At 41.1% G+C, this 19,127-nt stretch overlaps 2 protein-coding genes, 2 long non-coding RNA genes and 1 other non-coding gene across 8 annotated transcripts; 2 read left to right on the top strand and 3 right to left on the bottom strand.

Annotated features, from left to right (window-relative positions):
• The first annotated feature begins 3 nt into the window (after positions 1-3).
• Positions 4-16,239, top strand: LOC125312897. Its single transcript, XR_007196972.1, has 3 exons — positions 4-14; positions 9,251-9,254; positions 16,092-16,239. It is a non-coding gene; the product is annotated as an uncharacterized LOC125312897 (long non-coding RNA).
• On the top strand, positions 3,467-8,748 carry LOC115747243 (MACPF domain-containing protein At4g24290). 2 transcript variants are annotated; one of them, XM_030683301.2, is made up of 8 exons: positions 3,467-3,811; positions 4,204-4,506; positions 5,376-5,614; positions 6,135-6,333; positions 6,681-6,749; positions 6,851-7,037; positions 7,298-7,464; positions 7,793-8,748. In XM_030683301.2, exons 2-8 carry the CDS (start codon positions 4,246-4,248, stop codon positions 8,477-8,479), a joined length of 1,809 nt encoding a protein of 602 aa, XP_030539161.1. In that variant the 5' UTR covers positions 3,467-3,811; positions 4,204-4,245; the 3' UTR covers positions 8,480-8,748. The 2 variants fall into 2 exon arrangements, with proteins under 2 accessions (XP_030539161.1, XP_030539164.1); XM_030683304.2 differs by lacking the exon at positions 3,467-3,811 and having other exon boundaries at positions 4,347-4,481.
• LOC115747257 lies at positions 9,547-10,865 on the bottom strand. The gene is made up of 2 exons (XR_007196970.1): positions 10,476-10,865; positions 9,547-9,939 (listed from the first exon to the last, which is right to left on the bottom strand). It is a non-coding gene; the product is annotated as an uncharacterized LOC115747257 (transcript).
• Positions 10,915-12,121, bottom strand: LOC125312896. The gene is made up of 3 exons (XR_007196971.1): positions 11,956-12,121; positions 11,665-11,836; positions 10,915-10,971 (listed from the first exon to the last, which is right to left on the bottom strand). It is a non-coding gene; the product is annotated as an uncharacterized LOC125312896 (long non-coding RNA).
• LOC115747250 (60S ribosomal protein L3) lies at positions 15,023-18,953 on the bottom strand. Of its 3 annotated transcripts, none has more exons than XM_030683322.1 (6): positions 18,817-18,953; positions 17,461-17,567; positions 16,899-17,009; positions 16,246-16,550; positions 15,655-16,064; positions 15,023-15,487 (listed from the first exon to the last, which is right to left on the bottom strand). In XM_030683322.1, the coding sequence occupies exons 2-6, from the start codon at positions 17,543-17,545 to the stop codon at positions 15,229-15,231; spliced, it is 1,170 nt and encodes a 389-aa protein (XP_030539182.1). In that variant the 5' UTR covers positions 17,546-17,567; positions 18,817-18,953; the 3' UTR covers positions 15,023-15,228. The 3 variants fall into 3 exon arrangements, with proteins under 3 accessions (XP_030539182.1, XP_030539183.1, XP_048128809.1); XM_030683323.2 differs by lacking the exon at positions 18,817-18,953 and adding an exon at positions 18,061-18,284; XM_048272852.1 differs by lacking the exon at positions 18,817-18,953 and adding an exon at positions 17,681-17,798.
• Positions 18,954-19,127: the final 174 nt, after the last annotated feature.

Here is a 19,127-nt window from a genome sequence, read left to right on the forward strand (position 1 = left end):
GCATGTGTGTTTGTGTCCTTCTGTGTAGACATAATTACATATTGTTCTTCGTGGAACATGATTGCACAAGTGTCAATTTTTATCAGTTTCTAGTCTAGTTGTGCCGCGTCATATTGAGTTTGGGTTTTTCTCGTTGAGAATCGCCACTACTCCTTTGTCAAGTCATGTAGAAATTAACAATTAACCCGGTTTATGTCGTGCAATATTTTAGTAAACAACATAACATGCCCAATCCTATCCCATGATATCTTGTAGAATGTTCTGTCGAGGGGTCGATTTTGGAAGGATGTTCTGCTTTGTCGAGTAAGTCTTCCTAGATCATCTTCTCGGTGAGTCCATGGTGCTGTGAATAAAACTTAGGTAAATTTGCCGTTCTCCAATTCAACACTCGACATTGGCAACCTACAAATCCGAGGGCTGACAAGAGGAACGATACAACGGTCGGGGTCGACAAGCTTGAATGTAACAACAGATATGGCCATCGGCAATGTTCCCGTGCACAAAATTACAGGTGGGCAGGCTTGGTCTAGTCTCTTAAGCCTACTCAATAGTAAAAGCGAGGCCATTTAATAGCTGAAGTTGACCATGTAGCATTTGCCCACATTATTCCACACTGTCCCTTTTAATTTGGAAAACTATCGATCATGAACTAGATGGTTAGGCTCTGCTATATCTTGGGGGACTCTTGGTTTTCTGCAGAAAGAACAAGTAGCAAGAATCGACTGCAGAAGCGAATTGGCCAGACAAGAAAAGAAACATCTAGTGCCCTTCATCTTTATGTGATATCTCAGAGAATCTTGATTCAGCCTTGAGATTTGCGAAATGAAATACTCTCGTAAATTCACTGTTTTGCAAAGTGAAATACACTAGTAATAACTGCCGAAACGAACGAACAGTTAATGATGAAAATGTAGAGTTGGGGGATGCAGCAAGACACTGAAGCAGCAAAAACCTCATCAGCTGCACCAGGGAGGACAGAGAGCGTCTAAGTCTCTCAATACACGCGAGGGACTTTAAAAAGAAAAGTTGCACGTCCATGGCGCCCAGATGAACAATAAGCTTAGATTCCCAGAAGTCGCTTGCAGGCTTTAAAGATATTATTGACTCCCCTGTTCTTCTTCTTCTTCTTCTTGGCAGATCCCATTCCCTCCACACTGCCTTCCTCTTCATCCACCTGCGATGACGACAACGTCACGGATTGGTCATGTATCCGACAATACCTCTCAGAGACTGAAGAAGATCTTCTCATGGAGAACACTCTCTTCACAATCCCAGCATTCTTCTGCCTGTCGAACCTGAACCCGTCGGAAGCGGCGGAGACCGAGCTGCTTCTACCGAGTATCACCCCGAATCTCTCCCCATCCGAGTAGTCCTCCTTGTCTTCTTTCTCGGAGCAAGAACTGTCGTCGGGTCTCGCTTCCTCGATCCCCGCCTTGGCAATTGGTTTCGGAGTCTGAGCAGGAAAAGACGGCAGCAGTTCTGAGAAGTCCACAGATCTCGACTTGCTGGTGCCGAAAGCTCTCATCTTGGAGTAACTGTTCATCCTCGTTGCTTCAGGTATGGGAATATGATAACTAATTGGATGGGAGATGAATGGCGAAGGAGCTCGGATGGAGATGGGAGCAGCTAAAGCTCGGAAAAGGACATGACAAAGAGGCAAAAGGGTTAGGGAGAGAATGGGGGTCAGGGAGGGGATGCGGACATAAGAGAGCTACAAAATTGCAGGAGACATGTAAAAAGAAAATGATGGATGGATGGATGAGGAGCAACGTGGGTAGGTTTGGAGATGGAGACATGGAACGGCAAGTGCAAGCTTAGTGGTGGGAAATTGCCGGTGGAGGAGAGAAGTCCACCCATATGATATGACAGCGGAGCCCCATGTCTTGGTTTCCTGACAAAAGAAGGAGATCGCTTTTCACTGTGACAAAATAGTTTAGGACTTGGAAGGTGCGGCTCAAAAGTGTGTGCAAGTGAAAACGGGTCTTCTCTTCTCTTCCCTTCCCTTCTCTTGGGTAGATTTTTGGTCAAATGATTTTGGAGAAAACAAGTCGGTCGGTCGGTCGGTCGGTCGGTTCTTTTGTACCTACACATGTGGATCCTGGTCCAAGGAAGATGTTCAGTGTGGTCTCAACAGTTGGAAGGATGGATGCACATGTTAAAAAATTCACGCATGTGTGTGGAACCCTAGGAAGGACACATGACAGGCACGTGCATGGCGTTTGAAAAATCATGCAGATCGATGACCAAGTTATTTTGAGAGTTTGCTAATGCATGCTATGCTGTCTATCAGAAGTTTGGTTGTTGCTCCATAATGAGGAGGTGGCAACGATTCAACGGAAGGTTTGGATGTACAGCTCGTGACGCAGCCATGACGCCGACGAACTCCTTTCCTTTCGAGTCTTAATGCCTGATTTTGCGATCCGGTAGGCCGAACTTTACTCAAAAACCTCAATGTTCCTTGATTTTCAAGTGAAGTAATACTAGTTCAAGCATCGAAACATGGACTGTGTTCCCCTTCGGATACTTCATGGCCCATTGAAACTCTTGACATCGTCAACCTTGCAATTGTTAGTTTGCCGATAAGAAAGTCACGAAAAGTATCTAGCCAACAAGCAGAAACAACCTTAAGTGCCTAACTTTAAGTTGCTTATGTTCCTAGTAATCATTTGGATAGACAGCAGCACAAATCCACAAACCATTGTGAATGCTTCGATTAAATTTGGACGCTTTGTATTACTCTACACAACCGATGTTTGCAATTTCTAAACGGGGTAGATAATTCGAACATCACGCATTTAGTTTGAATGTACCATCCAAAACCCAAGGTACCGGATCTTGCTTCTTTAGGAAGCTACTAATTATAGTAGAAAAAAAAACTTTTGTTGCTCTTAAGCACTCGAGTAATCAGTCCGCGTAACAAATATGTTACAATGACATAGATTTTATGTGGAGTCTTGGTTCACTCATGATTTTAGTTTTAGTGTAGTGCTTTGTGGAAAATAATGGGATTAGCTTCAATCAACCTCTTTTACGGCGCTAACCATCAAATCCTAAATTCAATCATAAAGAAAAATAATTTTAACAAATCAATAACTATTAAGATTTTATTTGATTCGTGAAAGATGAATGATTTGAAAAAATATACGTCAATAGAAATTTTTTTCATTATCAATAACAATTAATGTCTAAATATTATCGTAGATAATGAAGATATTTTTCGTCTATTCATATATATATATATATATATAGGAGATACAAATGGTCATTTTTAATAAAATATTTTAAAATTATTTATTTTTCGAGAAAATAGATGGGTCTAAATGTCAAAATTGGTCCCCAATTGGACGTCCTTTACGGTAGCGAGGCGGGCGGTGAGACTACGACAACTTCTTTGACCTCGCTGTCTATCTCGCGTCTGTCACTTAAGTCACTGTCTTAATCCTCTCCCAATATCCTATGGTGGTCAAACCGAAATCTGTCTCAAAATTCGTCAACACTCTCTCTCTCTCTCTCTCTCTCTCTCTCTCTCTAAGCTCATCCGTTTCAGCTAGGGTTTCTTCTTTTTTAATGGTTTTGGCAACTGGAGTCGAATATTACACCTTTTTGGCTACAGTGTTGGATCAATCGGAGTTCGAGAGAGAGATAGAGGCGTTGTTAAGCCAAATGTGTTCACTGTCATTGCGAGCTCAACTCGCCCAACTGAAGTTCGGCTCTTGCTGATCCGACTTTTGGTCGCCATTCTGCTGCTGCTGCCGCAATCCGCATGAGCGGGGAAGAATGTGCCAAGTGATTCCTCCTTAGCTGAAATTTGGTATTCCTTCGTTCTTTTTAGACTGTTTAGATCTGCTCTATGTTCTCAAAATGTAGTCTCTTGTGACACCGAGTATCATACTTGTTTGCGTCAATCTGTTGGTGCTTTATGGTTCTTGAAATGCATCTTTGAGCTACTCCCATTAGATCTTTCCCTGATTTCGGCACAATGTGACTGGACGTCCGTGTCTGCCTCGATCCTGGCATGCTTTTCTTGCTTCCACTGCATGACAGATAAATCGCCAACTTCTTTCCTTGATTGGGAGGATCCATGTCCTTATGGAGCTTTTGCTTCTGCTACACTCTTTGCTTCGGGCTTTTGCATGAAAATATGAACTGAATTGCACCATTGGTAACCTTCCTTAAGCCCCTCTTTTCCCCGGTTGTTTTCAGATTTCTTCCATGTTCTTCTGGAAAATTCTGAGGCATTGAGCGATGGCTCTAAAGCTTCCAGCTATAGAAGCTGCTAAGATAGCCATTGGATCCATTGGACGTGGATATGATGTAGCTGAGGATCTAAGGCTCAAGTATTGTAAAGGAAATCCGACTGATTCGCGGTTGATTCAGTTAGATGAAGATGATGGGCGTGAGATTGTTCTGCCCGGAGGGCTGTCAATCCTGAATGTCTCTAAATCGATTAAGTGTGATAAAGGAGAGCGTACACGTTTCAGGTCCGACATTCTTTCTTTCCAACAGGTATTTATTGTTGCTTGATGTCATTTGTACCTTCTTGACATTGTTCTTTCTACTCGTGTTCTTTTTCTGCTTATGTTACTGAACAATTTTCTCTGTCTTTGTCACTGTCACAACCGTTCTATCAACTAAAACAATTTAGAAGCTTGCTTCCGTGAGATAGACCGTGTTTAAGTGTTGTTTTCTTTTCCCATCTGAAGGTTGTCTCTTGTTTCTCATTCAGTGTGTGCATGATCATGTGAGGTGTATGCATCTGGTTTTTGTGGAGTTTGCAGAGTAAAAGACAGCTCTACGTTACTAATCTTAACCTAAACTTTTGTATTGGTAATATGGCAATTCACATGCATGTCAATAAAAAAATTCTCTCTCCCATTCTTGCGGACACTAAGGTTTAGGTAATTGAATTTCTTCAAATGCCATATAGAAGTTTGCTGCGCCTGATTAATCTATGATTTCTCTTCAGGGTGCATTCCCTAATTTTTGTTGAATGCATCTGGCATGTATGTGGTATTCCTATGCCATCACTTTCAAAGTATCTTCCACTGGTGGCTACTACTTCCTTGATGTTTTAAACATCAAATTCGTTTTCTTTTCTTATCCACGGGATCTATAAATGTTTGTCGAATATGTGTGTCTGGTTGTGAAATTTTCTTGCTTTTTCGGGGTTAGTAAAATAGAAGAATTTCAACACAGAGGTGCCAAGGGGCTACCACTCATCATACTGTGAGAAAAAGCCCCCAAAAAAGGTTTATGTATAGGAAAATGTTTCTAATGCTTGTTAGTGCCCTTAGAAAAGTGCATGCTCCATACCATTTTTTTTATGTACCGTGTATTTCCAACTTTTAATTGTCTCTTTCTTCTTTCTCTTACAGATGTCTGAGCAATTCAACCAGGACATGTCTTTAACTGGAAAAATACCTTCAGGCCTCTTTGATGCGATGTTTGAATTTTCGGGATGTTGGCAGAAAGATTCAGCGAACACCAAGACCCTTGCCTTTGATGGGGTGTTCATCACTCTGTATACTGTTGCCTTAGAAAAATCTCATATAGTTCTCTGTGATCATGTCAAGAATGCTGTCCCAACGACGTGGGAACCTGCTGCACTGGCAAGGTGGACTGCATTATATTTCGCCATTTTTTACTGCACTCTTATTATGAGATTGTGTCCATCTCCGTCAGTATTATAGTGAATTTGTTCCTTGTCATGAATTCTGGTTTAGGACTTCTTTGATACTTTTTTCCACTTTTTACTGCATGCCATTATTGAGCTATGTGTTGATACAGACAATCTGTATTATGTATGCTTCTTTTGAATTGGAAGATCCAAAATCCCATTTTCTGCATATGCTTGTTGGCTAGTGTTTTTCAAGTCATTAACTTCAAATTGCATCTTATCAAGTCTTTGATTAGTCAATTAGCGCAAAGAAGAAGTCTTTGATTAGTCACCTGGAACCTCTGAACGTCTTGCATTTGACTAAGTTAGTATATCCTTATTGTTTGATGGTAGGATTTTTCCACAAGATAAATGCAATGACAATGGAAGTTGTGTGATGTTTATCTTTAGTAGGAGCAGTGCATAATGGGCAATTCCATAGAGCTTGAACATTTAATTAATATAAATGTGCTTCTAGGTTCATCGAGATGTTTGGGACCCATATTATTGTCGGCATAAAGATGGGAGGGAAGGACGTGATATTTGTGAAGCAGCAGCATTCATCAACCCTTCGGCCTGCTGATGTACAGAAGAGGCTGAAGGAAATGGCGGATAAGAGATTTCTTGATGGTAATGGACAGTATATGGCTTCTGATCAAGTTTACCAGCATGATAAGGTTTGTGAAGTTGCAAAAGTAGCTCATAAAGCTGTGTCCATTTGTAACGCTAGATATGGATAATTGCACTTTAAGTGGTTCGCATATATGGATCTTTAGGCCTTTCTTAGTTATTTTTCTGCTGGATGGATCTTAGGCTCGTCCCCGATATTATCAGCTCTTGTCCAAAGTTTTGGTTTTATTACTAAGATATTATCATTGCATTAATAGCTGCATGGCTTAAATAGAAGAGAATTATCTTCTGATCTACAGCTACTTGATTTGGGGATGAGTTCAACTCTCAGAAAGTCATTGCAAAATGGATATACCAAAACTATCATTGTCTTATTTGAACATTTATTTTTCAGTTCGATATCAGGGAGCAGCGGCTGCGGTTTGCAGACGCTAGCTCATCAAGTTCTTATCTACTCAAGGAGGTATTGTTTGATGTTCAGGTTAATTTTGTCTGCTAAGGTTTCTGGCAAGTTATACATTTTAAACACTTGGTGAAAGTTGTTTCCTGGTTGCTAAAATGCAGGACATTGTAACCATTTGCAAGAGGAGGGGGGGGAGTGCTAGTAAACACCTGTCTCATAATGATTGGTTAAACACCGTTCAGCTGGAGCCTGATGTCATCTCAATGTCGTTCATTCCCATTACCTCACTATTGAGTGGAGTTCCAGGAAGTGGCTTTTTGAGCCATTCAATTAACTTGTATTTAAGATGTTAGTCATTCTTCGCCTTGTCCATATATTAGTTCGGTTATTGGCGTCTCTTTGTTTTGTTAGCTATGTTGTTTATCCGTCACTACATTCCTATATGATGGATATTCCTCGGTAATGCTAAAGAAATATTAGTTCACGTTAAAAAGCTATTGCAAAGCTTCCATTGAATTTCCCTGAGACATTTCGAGCAGTTTGCAGATTTTTTTTAATTGTGTTGTTGCCATCAATATGTATCTACCTCATCACCTTTATCTTTGCAGATAAACCCCCCATAGAAGAGCTCCACCAATTTTTGGAGTTCCAGCTGCCCAGGCAGTGGGCACCAGTGTTCAGCGAGCTTCCTCTTGGTCCCCAGCGCAAGCGACAAAGCACTAGTTCTTTGCGTTTCAGCTTGATGGGACCCAAGCTATATGTGAATACCACCCCGGTAAATTTTTGTCTAGTCATCTCTCATTTGTTCTCTTTTCATTATGCTGGTTCATTGTGTCGTATATCCTCATGATTATGCTTTTTTTCTTAATTTTCTTTTTGCCTGCATCACATTTTCTTAGTTAGATTGAAGGGATAAAGCATGGAGGAGTTTTTCTGTTGCGCAGTTGGCCCATTCGGCCATAGAAAAACTTGGAGCTTTTGTCAGGAATTTATTGATTGAGAATAATCTGGTGGATTTTTGCAGAACTTCGAGGAAGTAGTATTACTCTATGATTATTATGACCTATCTTCTAGCTTATTCTGTTCCCTGTGTTACATGGTAGGTTGATGTGGGTAAGAGGCCTGTCACTGGCCTAAGGCTTTATTTGGAAGGTAAAAGAAGTGACCGTCTAGCAATTCATTTGCAGCACCTCTCCTCTCTTCCAAAAATATTCCAACTCATGGATGATCCGAGTGGCAACTTTGCCCATGAATCCTATGATAGGAAGTACTACGAGAAAGTCCAGTGGAAGAACTTCTCCCATGTCTGCACTGCTCCTGTTGAGTCTGATGAGGATCTGTCCATTGTTACTGGTGCCCAATTGCAGGTAGAGAACTATGGGATGAAGAACGTTCTTTTCTTACGACTCCGCTTTGCTACAGCATTGGGAGCCACCGTAGTTAAACGTCCAGAGTGGGATGGATCTCCCGGATTAGCAGCCAAGTCAGGACTCATATCAACACTAATAAGTCATCACTTCTCCACAGTTCAGAAACCACCACCCAGACCTGCAGAGGTGAATATAAACTCTGCTGTTTACCCTGGTGGACCGCCAGTGCCTGTTCAAGCACCCAAGCTTCTAAAGTTGGTCGACACCACGGAGATGGCAAGAGGGCCAGAGGAGTCTCCTGGCTATTGGGTTGTTTCCGGGGCAAGGCTCATGGTTGAGAAGGGAAGGATTTCTCTCCGGGTTAAGTATTCTCTGCTGACTATTGTATTACCAGATGAAGAAACACTTGAAGACCATTAGCAGTACTCATCCGGTCTTATGCAGACAATGGAATCCACTTGAAGTGGCACAAACAGCAGTTATAGCACGCGTTGAAAAGTTGTACGGCCAGGCAAATAGCTGAATTGAGGCACAGAGTGGAAGGTAAGATATGTGTTGGCAAATTTTTGGGCTTGAAATTTCTCAGCTGGATGGGCTGTCCTTGTTCGTATATTACTCGTAAGATCATTTTTATTTAAATGTGTAAAGCTAAAGCATGCAATTTATATTCCCAATCTGTATTCACGTAACACTTCAGCTTCCTAGGATGATGCAGCAATTCTTAAGTCCATTTCGGCAGAGAGCGAAAAGCAATTCACCTAATTAAGAAGAAAGTTGAAATTCCATGAATCTCAATATACCACAGGCTCTTTTGTCTGGGGTATCAATGTATGGCCACTTTTTGGTAATCTTCTGGACTGTTGTCAGTAGCTGATGCTATGTCATTAACAATTCGCACCTTTCCTGTAGGATTATTGAGGCACAAGTATGCAACTCATGTGGTGTGACTACCATCTGAGAAGGTTGATGGTTAATTTTGTTTATTCTTGTTCCTTTTTCTGCTTTGTTTTGCATATACTGAGAACATCTCAAGTGAGAGTACCGAAGTTTGAAGATAGGGCCCGGCGCCTTGTACTCCTACCTCCTCACTAGTTCAGTTCAGTTCTTTTTTTGCCAACTTCATTTTCGGCTTTTTGGGCCAGACAATAATTTCCCCCTGTACTGCCGAAGTACAAGATCTGCCTAGTCCAGCAGAGTTGTTAACGCCCGTTAATACTAAGGGTGAATGTAAGATATTCAAGCGAGTTAATACTAAGGGTGAATGTAAGATATTCAAGCGAGTAAGATGCACGGCGTTTTGGTGCATCTTTTTTTGATTCCCATTACTCGTCTGCCACGAAACGGTGGCAAACAACATTTTGGTGCAGAGATCGGACTTGAATGGTAGGTGCTCCTTATGCTGTCACTCAGAGATGGACTAACCCACAGGGGAAGCTTCCCTTTTCCAAAATTGAATTCGTGCTTCTGTGTTTCAGGTCTCTTAGATCTTATCAAGCTGTTCACTGCTCATTTTCATTGATGCCAGTGTACCGTACATCGTAAACTGGAAAACGATCCCATATTTACCTCCCGGCTCCTGTTCATCTCCATTAGGCTAAACTACTCATTTACCTTGTTTCTTTTTTGCTGCGAGGGGTGTTGTTTAAAGTGAAACATGTGGTTCAAAAATGAGAATCTCATGCACTTCCCAATATACAAGCAGATTCAGTGATGGTTCTGATAGGCAGGAACTATACACTCGCAAAAGAGAAGTTGTCTTCATGATAAGGCCGATTGATCCCTTCTCTAGGACAGGGGAGAGGAGCCGGTTGAGCAATGTAGGTGGGACGATGCTGTGCCGGCATTAGCACCGGGATGTCTGAAGCATACGACGGAAACACCTGTTATTACAAAGTGAGAATCTTGATCAGTTTCACAAAAGCTCAACATGGTGGTCACCCTATGTGCAATACATCATACTAAGATCAGTCCGAAGGAACTCGATCTTGTTCCTTTATTCATGGTCTTTTACGTGTCCTTGCTGTTCTCTTCCAGTAGCGACATTTAGCAAAAGAGGGCCTGTCCCAGAGGCCATGTTATCTTGTCCTAGCGAATTGCGCTACCTCGCCTTTTTTTTGTGTGTGTTTTTGACCGACTTGCCATTGGGTAAGAATAAACTAATGCCCACATGAGGAAGGATAAACAGAAGCTAAATGCAGAACTGAAGTATCTAAAGGGTGGTTTCTGTGATTATATTCTTCTATGAGTGAGTTCAACGAGAAGCTCTCTGCCCAATTTGGCATCAAAGGATGAAACTGGAACTGTGAGTCCACAAGATCCCTGTAAAGAAGGATCTTGAAAAGGTCTTGCTAGTCCATTAGATTGTAAAAGGCGATTACAAAGGGAGATTTATGGATAAAACGTAGGTGAAACTTACTAGCTGTGGATTGCGGAGCTTCTCCGTCTCTTCTCCTGCTTCCAGAGAACTATTGTTCACGGGTTCAGGTGAAGTGAAAGAGGGACTGGCTCTGAACAGATGTTCAAAGACAGCCAAGATAAGGAACAAAGATATCAAAATTGCTGTGGCAACAAATCCAAAAGATATGGCATTCAATGATGCTCCAAAGCTCTTCCATGGAGCTTCCCTGTCTAGTGTTGCTTGGGATGAGCTGGGATCTGAATTCGTATACATGCTCCATGGCTTTGGACTTTCAGAATCAAATCCATTCATGGTTGTCCAGGAAATGCTCGATGCTTCTTTCTTGGCAGTTTATGAAGTGTTTTTCGGGGACTAAGAGGCGATTTTAATTGTTTCCAATGATCATGTTTTTCTTTTTTTTTTTTTGGTATCCGAGGATCCACACGGCTCACGCCCGCGACTATATCCAGAAAGCTCTATCTACAGAATCCTTTGAAAACTCACTTCTTAATTGCTGCACAAAAATTCAAGCAAGATAACAATGTCTTAGATCATCCCCCAAGTGCATGGGCGTGCCGTGAACTCAAAATTATTTGAATTTCGATCTACTATCACATGCTCTCCAATAAAAACTATTTGAATTGATAGCCCATTGTCACCCCTTAAAACAATCACTTAGAAGGGTCTGAAAGAAGGTGAAGAATGGTGAATTGCAAATGAACCTCGAAAGAGCGGATGATCCATCTCCATAAATGCATCAGGGATATTTTGACAAGGAACTAAAATATGTTTCCAAAATAACCTTAGATTAGGTATTGAACAGAGATGCAGCCTATACTGCCGAAGCTAATTGACTTGCAATTATCATGGCTGTTCAGGAAGAAGAACAGTGGCCAATGAGGTAGGACAAAACTCATTACACGACCTCCTTAGATAAATTAAGTTTTCTTTAACAGAAAGACGACACAACCTTAAAGCGAACCTTAAAAAAAATGCCATATATAACAGCAAATCATTTCAAACGTTGCGATTGCGGGTAATTCACCAGGTTTGAAACTAATGACTGGTGTCACAGGAAAGTGCACTCAGAAGGTAGACATACATAAAGTGCTACACCAGGAGGAGGAAAAGAACTTACTCAGTTTTAGCGGCTGCGTCCTCAGTTTCTTTATCGGCAAAAGACCAATGTGTACATTTATCAACTAACCTTGTTTGTGGGTGGTCTTAAAAAATCCTGTCTGGATCCTGGAAATGATTGGGAAGTAGGAGCATCCTTGCTAGCCTCCTGGTCCTAAAAACTTGAACTTCTATGAAGCCATCCAAAACCAAGACCCACGACTTCTGAATGCAATGTCTAGAGCGCAGATCTTCTAAGCTACCTTTATACCCAAGTAGGACAAAGTAAAGACAAAGTTAAATGATAGTCCTTTCCCTTTTCTTCTTTTGCTATGTTGTGATGTTGTATGTTGTTTGATGCTTAACTTAATGGATACTATACCTTGTCTGGGGGTGGAGACTTAAAAAAAAAAAAAAGTGACAAGGAATGGGCTTTCCTGTCTGGGGAGGCCAAAAGCAGTGCTTCTTAAGCAGTGTCTCTGGTTCTTCTGTTTTCAGAAAATCCTCCAAGATCCCAACTCTTACATCATCTCACTAAGCCACATGTCCCAATTTCTCTTGGTTGGGAGGGTGAGATTGTTTTAGATTTCTTAATCACACTCATCATACACCCCTTGACATGATTATAGAGTTTAAAGAGGTTAAATTTTCTGGTTAAATGGCTGCATGATGGCAATGATGTGCAATCAAAGCTATATCCAACATACCCACTTTATGGTAATGATGTAAGCAACATCCATCCAACCATAACTCCATGATTATTCCCCACCAAATAAAGAAAGAAAGAAAGAAGAAAGAAAAGAGAAAGCTGCTAGACACAGCATAACCTGGAAGAGACAGAGAGAGGGAGAGAGAGCGCAAAATCTGCTCCACAATCAGTTTCTTTATGTACGGAAAATTATAGTAATTTAATGGCCCTTGGTGATTTTAGAGCCAGAGACATGAAAGAAGCAGAGACATCTCTGGTCAGATAATAGATATGGGGGAATAACATGTTAGGCAATGGCTTTGGAACATATGGCATTCCAAGAGTCTGTTATAGAATTTGGTTCCGGGATAGGCGATGAACTAGAAAGCATACCTGTTATTCATAAGATAACACACGACACAAACTACTTCCACATCAATTATTGAAAACTGAATCTTGATTTGTCAAAAGGAGAAAATCATGAGAATACAGTTAATCAACCTTCGCAGAGTTAATGTTAAAATGGTTCCAACGTGTAATTGTCTAACACATTTACCAAAAGGGATTGCTTTCATTTTCCTTCAATAGGAGGAACGTAGTGTTCTGCCGAGATTATATGTACTTTCGTCATAATGACTTTGCGTAGTTTACTCCCCCAAATCTATGATTGAGTCAAGAGCTTGATTAGATACAGTGTAATTGAAGAAAAGAAAGAAACTTACTAGTTGCCAAGTCAATAGAGACTCCAATATGCATGTATATGCTTTTGTGACAAACACTAGTGCTGCTATCTGTATTATCTTAGTCCTTTTTTTTTTTTTTTAATTTCTAAGGCATTAAAGCTGGAACGAATATCGACTTGTCACGCAAGAAAAGAATATTCTTGATATAAAATAAGGTCCTGGAGGGGGGGTAAAGGCCATACTATAGTGACTTGCATGACAGCTGAAAAAGATATGAGAGTGAGAGAGAGAGAGAGAGAGAGAGAGAGAGAGAGAGAGGTGTCATTCGGAAGTGCCATTCATTAAGGACCTTTGTCAACAAGGCAATCACCATGTCCGGTAAAGGACGTGAAGCCAGCCCGCATCTAAGGTCCAATACACCAAAATGAAAAGGACAAAAATATAAAGAAAAGAACTGAGTGAAGAAAGGAGATGTGAGCAGCTGGAACCGAAAGCAATAGGGATATGTGCTGCGATTTTAGTAGTTGAGAGAGACTGAATCTATACAAGCACTCATAAGCAATTGCATGAAGTGGTGGAGGTCATTCCATCATAGTGAAAATATGGCGATTCTTCTTTTGCATATAAAGACATTTTCGAAAAGACGGAGGGACCCGTCCTCATCATCCCCCCTTGACATTACAGGAAAGCATAAGCTCTCCGCTAGGGGTGTGCATTGTCTGATCTCAGTATGGAATCGGGGACCGGACCAGTAGTCTCGATCCCCAAATTTTCGGGACCAAAGACCGAACCGGGACCAGCGGTCCAGTCCGGTCCCGGTCCAGGCCCGATGGGACCGTTAAAATCTAACCTTTGAAATATAATATGCTTCAATTGCATGTTAAATTACAATTTATACCCCCGGTTGAATAAAAAAAAGACGTTGTTCCAATTTACTCACCTTCATTATGAATGTGTGTCTTCACATAATGGTAGGTTTAACAATGACATTGGTCTAACCGCTAACACAATAAAAATATATAAAGGACAGAATCGAAAAAACTTAGTTGGTGAAGACATACTAATAGTGATGTTGTTCACTAAATGAATTCCACTTCCAAGCAGTGTACGTAAACAAAATACATGATTACTCATTGAAATGAACAACCGAAATGCATCAACAAGAAGAAATTTCTACCACTATATTAAATGAACCGATTGAATCATGTCTTTCCGGAAAGAACATGCTAGCGTACACTCACTCTACAATGCACTGGAAAAGACCATAATAAATAAGATATATCGTATTCATAACATTGAAAGGTTGTCCGAATTTCAAGAATGTATAGCTTAACAATGGAAATGGCTCGAGAAATGAACATTGAAAACAAATGAAAACTTCATTTTTTTAATTATATATATATAATTACATATATTATAGGTGGTCCGGTCCGGACGGTCCGAGCCGGTCCCATCCACCTAGAACCGAGAATCGGACCGCCCGGTCACCGGTCCCATTTATTGGGACCAGACCAACCCGCCTGGTCCGGTCCGGTCCCGGGCCGGTCCGTACCAGTCTAGTTTGCTCACCCCTACTCTACGCGACATTATGCCGAATGAAAAAAAGATTTAAACATTTTCTTACTTCCTTTCTGACCTTGGTCACCATCTCAAGCAATCTTTGTATTTTTTCTCATGAAATTGAACCATGGAGGTGGGGAAAAGGGAAAAGACAGAAACCCCATGATGTGACTCGAGCGTCTTTGCTCTCTCTCTCTCTCTCTCTCTCTCTCTCTCTCTCCAGGTCTTATTTCATGGTCCCATGGGAATGTTACGTGGGGACTGTAGAGACCTCGCAGGCAGGATATGACAGGTTGATGCTGACGTGCTGTCGTTTATGCTCATCTGAATCTGAATCTGAATCTTGGCAGATGGTAGTCCCACCGGGCTAAGGCTCTCATTCAAATCCATGAACTCGCATCATGCTTTATTGAATTCCACCCCAATCAATGAAGGTAGACAGTTCACCCTAGTTTGGCATGTCTCCTAAATTTGGCTTAGGATGCGAGCGCCAATAGCTCCTTAAACAACAAAAAGTTAAAAATTGAACCAAATACTCCATTATATTGCTCATATTCTCCAAGGCTCAATAATACTCCTAGAGCGATGGAATTTAGCAGCAAAAAATATTTCAAACTCGAACAGAAAGGTAAGTTGAAGAAACTTCCAAGTTGTATGGGCTGAATTGAACAGTCCCCAGAAACTGCTCAGGACAAGCGAGAAATCCTCAGTTCTAGATTAGCTATCAAGCCTTGAGCCTTCCAAAGAACCTGGCCTTCTCCTGTGCTGTTTGGAAACGACCATGGCCAAACTTGGAGGACGTATCGATGAACTTGAGTTTGATCTCCTCCATGGCCACTCTAGAAGTTTGTTTCAATAAGGACTGCCTTAACGTGACAACACGCTTCTTCGGGCCCACACAGCATCCTTTTATCATCAGGTAGTCTTCCTTCACCACACCATAGTGGGGAAACCCTCCCATAGGTGTAATGTCTTTCTCAGTCCTAGAATCGACATAAATAGCCACATCAGACGTATCCCTCCCAGTTTGATGACTTCCCTCATGTAGAGTAAGAATGTCATGTTTTGACCTACTCTTGAGACTCTAAAACGTGAAGAGTAAGCAACACAAGAAAGGAAAAATAATCAAGGCACAAGCTTACAAACAAACCTGTCAAATTCAGTCATAGCAGAATGAGACTCCTGACCCGCTTTCCCAACCTTGTAGACCTTTTTATTCATCTCAGTGCGATGATGATAACCGTTTTGACCAGCCCTGGCAACTGTGAATGAGACCCTAGCAGGATGCCAGGCCCCAATACAAGCTACCTTCCGAAGCCCTCGGTGGGTCTTACGAGGAAGGCGAGTTACACCCCACCTCGTCACCACTCCCTCATAGCCCTTACCCTTGGTCACTCCGATGATGTCAATCATCTCATCCTTCTGAAATACAGCTTCCACTGGAATCTGCTTCTCAAAGAATCCATAAGCATAATCAACTTTCTGGGCAACAGTCCCACCATTCACTTGAATCTCCATGAGATGGGCTTTCTTCTGCTTCAGTCCCTTCATTTTTCTTATCTACACAATCAGACCATTAAGAATTAGAAAGAAGCAGCTAATTAAGGACCCCACTACAGTAGGGAGATTCCCAAATCGTATATCATGAGGCACATGCAGCATTCAAATCCTTCAGATGCACAAATTTTCGCATTGCATCGGAGGAGATTACAAGTTTAGCAAGAAAGCAAGTAATGTTTACCTGGGTATGGGCCAAAACACGGATAACAGAACAGTACTTCTTCATCTTCTCCAATTGCACCTGAATGTCCTTTTTCCCATCTTCAGATTCATATTTCTTAGAATACTTGGTGAAAGCCTTCTTTTTGGACTTACACCAGTTCTTGTAGAATCTTCTCTTCACCTCTTCGCTAAGATGCTGAGCCCAGACAGTGTTCAAAGAACGGAGCCCACGAGGGGTTTTAACATAGCCAACTAAACCAACCACAACCATAGGAGGGGTTTCAATCACAGTTACTGCTTCACATGTTTCCTTCTTGTGAAGTTCTGCACACACCAATTAACAAAGGGCATCAGGCAACTTTTGCTAGAAACTAACTCAAGCATTTTTCAAATGATTATCACATTTGCAGTAAACTACGTTAAGTGATGAAGAGATTCGCTCAATTCAGAAACTGATTACCTCCAACCTTTAAGGTTTACCTCACAACATGAAGTAACTATAACATCTTGTTAACAATAATAACAAGTAGACACAAAAGAATCCTGATATAATGCAGATTTGTTACGTATATGATATAAAAACTGCCGATAAATTCCCATATGAATAGACTTATTCAATTTCTTGCACTACTACGACCACCACAAATTAATTGGGCACACATGCAAACTCACTGGATCCTGGCTTTTCAACGTCTCTGACAATATGAGTCATCCCAGCTTTATACCCCAGAAAGGCAGTTAACCTACACGGTTTTGTTGCATCATCCTTTGGGAAGGCCTTGACTGCAACATAAAAACAAGAACAAATATTGAACATTATTCAGAATTAGAAGAAGGGAAGTAATTTAGAATAGGATGATAGAGTGGTTATGAGAGGATATAGCAGACAACATCAACAAGCCAGTCATTTAAATTGTTTCCAAATAAAAAAAATGTTACTACTCTAGCATGACTATGTCGCCACTATAGAACTATATCGTATCATACAGAATACCTCAAGCGAATCAGCAACTTGCTATTTTATGCGTCAAATAAAACTTTAACAAAAAGCTGAGGGTTTCAAGCTACATGTATCCATCATCAGAAGTGTATACCGCAGATAATTATTGTGTCAGTAATTCAAGTTTTCAGTATAACCGATTATAACTTCTAAACATGACATTATATGGAGATGAACTGGAGAAACCACAAGTCTTCAAAATGCCTATGCAGACAAGGGAAAAGCATCAAAAACCTTTTCCTCTGTGGCGGGAGGCTCTCTTCCTAGGAAGAAATCCCAAAGAGCCATGTCTTGGATGTTCAAACTTACGATGAGACATGATCCCTTCTTAATGGTAAAATCTGCATGGCTCATTAAGAGCAGGTCAACATTTCATGATAAAGAAACTCAAACAATTGTAATGAACTCAATGCAATTTTACTTCATAGAACAAGGATTTCCAAGCCTGTAATACATGAACAAAAAAAAAAGCCAATGTATGTCTTCAATAGCAGAGTAACAATAGCTCCTTTGACTCCTGTAATCTTGGGTGAAAGTGCAAAAAAATTTAGCTCCAACCAGGTGCCCACTGGTTGAATTAATTCAGTCACATGGAGAATGGGGGCACTAAACACTTGGAAAGGAACTGTGATACCACACTTTACAGGCATTAAAATTACAGAATTTCCCAAATATTCGAAAGATGGGCAAATTAGATTTGTATTAGGATGAAAAGCATCTAGACTTGATAAATTTCAAAAGAAGAAAGTCAAACCAACACAATCTGATAAACTGAAAAACTATCTTTTGTAACAAAAGGAAAACAAAGATAACAAGCAGGTAGGGATCTAAAACTTGAAACCATAATTAAGGAACTCCAGCATGCCCTGTCACCACCACCTCCAGCAAATGCGAAAAATGCCCCCACCAAAGGCCTGTGACATGAAGCTATGCCAATTCTCTGGCTCAATGGTATCTCTTTCCAAAAACCCAGATTAGGGTCATGGCAAATGAGCCCCTTTGAGACTCCAGCCTTGATTACTGACTAATTTTTTTGGGGGACTTCATTTCAACCTTTGCTGGAAGAGGTGATGGACCAACATGACAAAGAGAGGATTTCCAAAACACACTTAGATCTTTAGACCAATTTCTGGCAAAATAGGATCCCATAACTACAGATCATCTCATAATTCATTCCAAAGCATAAGTCCTGAGTCTAATATTAATATCTCATTGTTTTCAGCTAGATCAAATCTTGCATTACACATAGAAAGCACCAAACACCAGAATCACGATATCTGCACAGAGACTAGTACTCGCAAGTGTTAGCATACTACAGCCATATGCCAGAACTCATTACAGGCTCCACCTCAACAAGTACAATAAGAACACAATTCGCCAGTTCGAGGATTGCATCCATACAATCTCCGACCATCTAAAAGCGAACTATATACACAGATACAAAGACATAGTTGAGCAGCTTTACGCTTGCGATTCCGGGAAGCTACCTACATTAACGATCCATAAAGCAATATATCGAGCACAACCTAATAATTATGAGATCAGAAGTGACCTACAGTCATCTAAGCATGAAAATCTAAACCGAAGTACCTTGGCTCGCAAAAGGCAGCTCCTCTCAGTGAGCGGCACTGACAGCAACGATGTACGACCAGTAGGGTTTCACATGGTGCGGCTCTTATATCCGGGGCAAGCGATCTCGTGTTCAACGGCTACGATGGAACTTCTACTCGGTACTGTCCGTTGGATCCCGGAAACTAGAATTGGTTTTCTAGGGTTTCCCCCAAGCTAGCGCCGTTCGCATGCTGGGCCTGCAAAATAAATGGGCCCATGATAAATGGGCCTAGCCATTTGGGCTTTCTCGAGACACGGATCAAATAGCAAATATCCTTGCTTAGGTCCAA

This window comes from Rhodamnia argentea, chromosome 11 (assembly GCF_020921035.1).
Source record: "Rhodamnia argentea isolate NSW1041297 chromosome 11, ASM2092103v1, whole genome shotgun sequence".
NCBI lineage: Eukaryota > Viridiplantae > Streptophyta > Magnoliopsida > Myrtales > Myrtaceae > Rhodamnia > Rhodamnia argentea.

What these genes read in the sequence shown, in the direction of transcription:
- LOC115747250 (XM_030683322.1), bottom strand. Translation starts at nt 17,545, where the DNA reads ATGTCTCATCGTAAGTTTGAACATCCAAGACATGGCTCTTTGGGATTT. An exon ending in CTCCCGCCACAGAGGAAAAG is followed by an intron (nt 17,010 to 17,460) that starts GTTTTTGATGCT and finishes TTTATGTTGCAG; the next exon opens with TCAAGGCCTTCCCAAAGGAT. An exon ending in GCTATGACTGAATTTGACAG is followed by an intron (nt 15,488 to 15,654) that starts GTTTGTTTGTAA and finishes TGTCGATTCTAG; the next exon opens with GACTGAGAAAGACATTACAC.
- LOC115747243 (XM_030683301.2), top strand. Translation starts at nt 4,246, where the DNA reads ATGGCTCTAAAGCTTCCAGCTATAGAAGCTGCTAAGATAGCCATTGGA. An exon ending in GAACCTGCTGCACTGGCAAG is followed by an intron (nt 5,615 to 6,134) that starts GTGGACTGCATT and finishes ATGTGCTTCTAG; the next exon opens with GTTCATCGAGATGTTTGGGA. An exon ending in GTTCTTATCTACTCAAGGAG is followed by an intron (nt 6,750 to 6,850) that starts GTATTGTTTGAT and finishes GCTAAAATGCAG; the next exon opens with GACATTGTAACCATTTGCAA.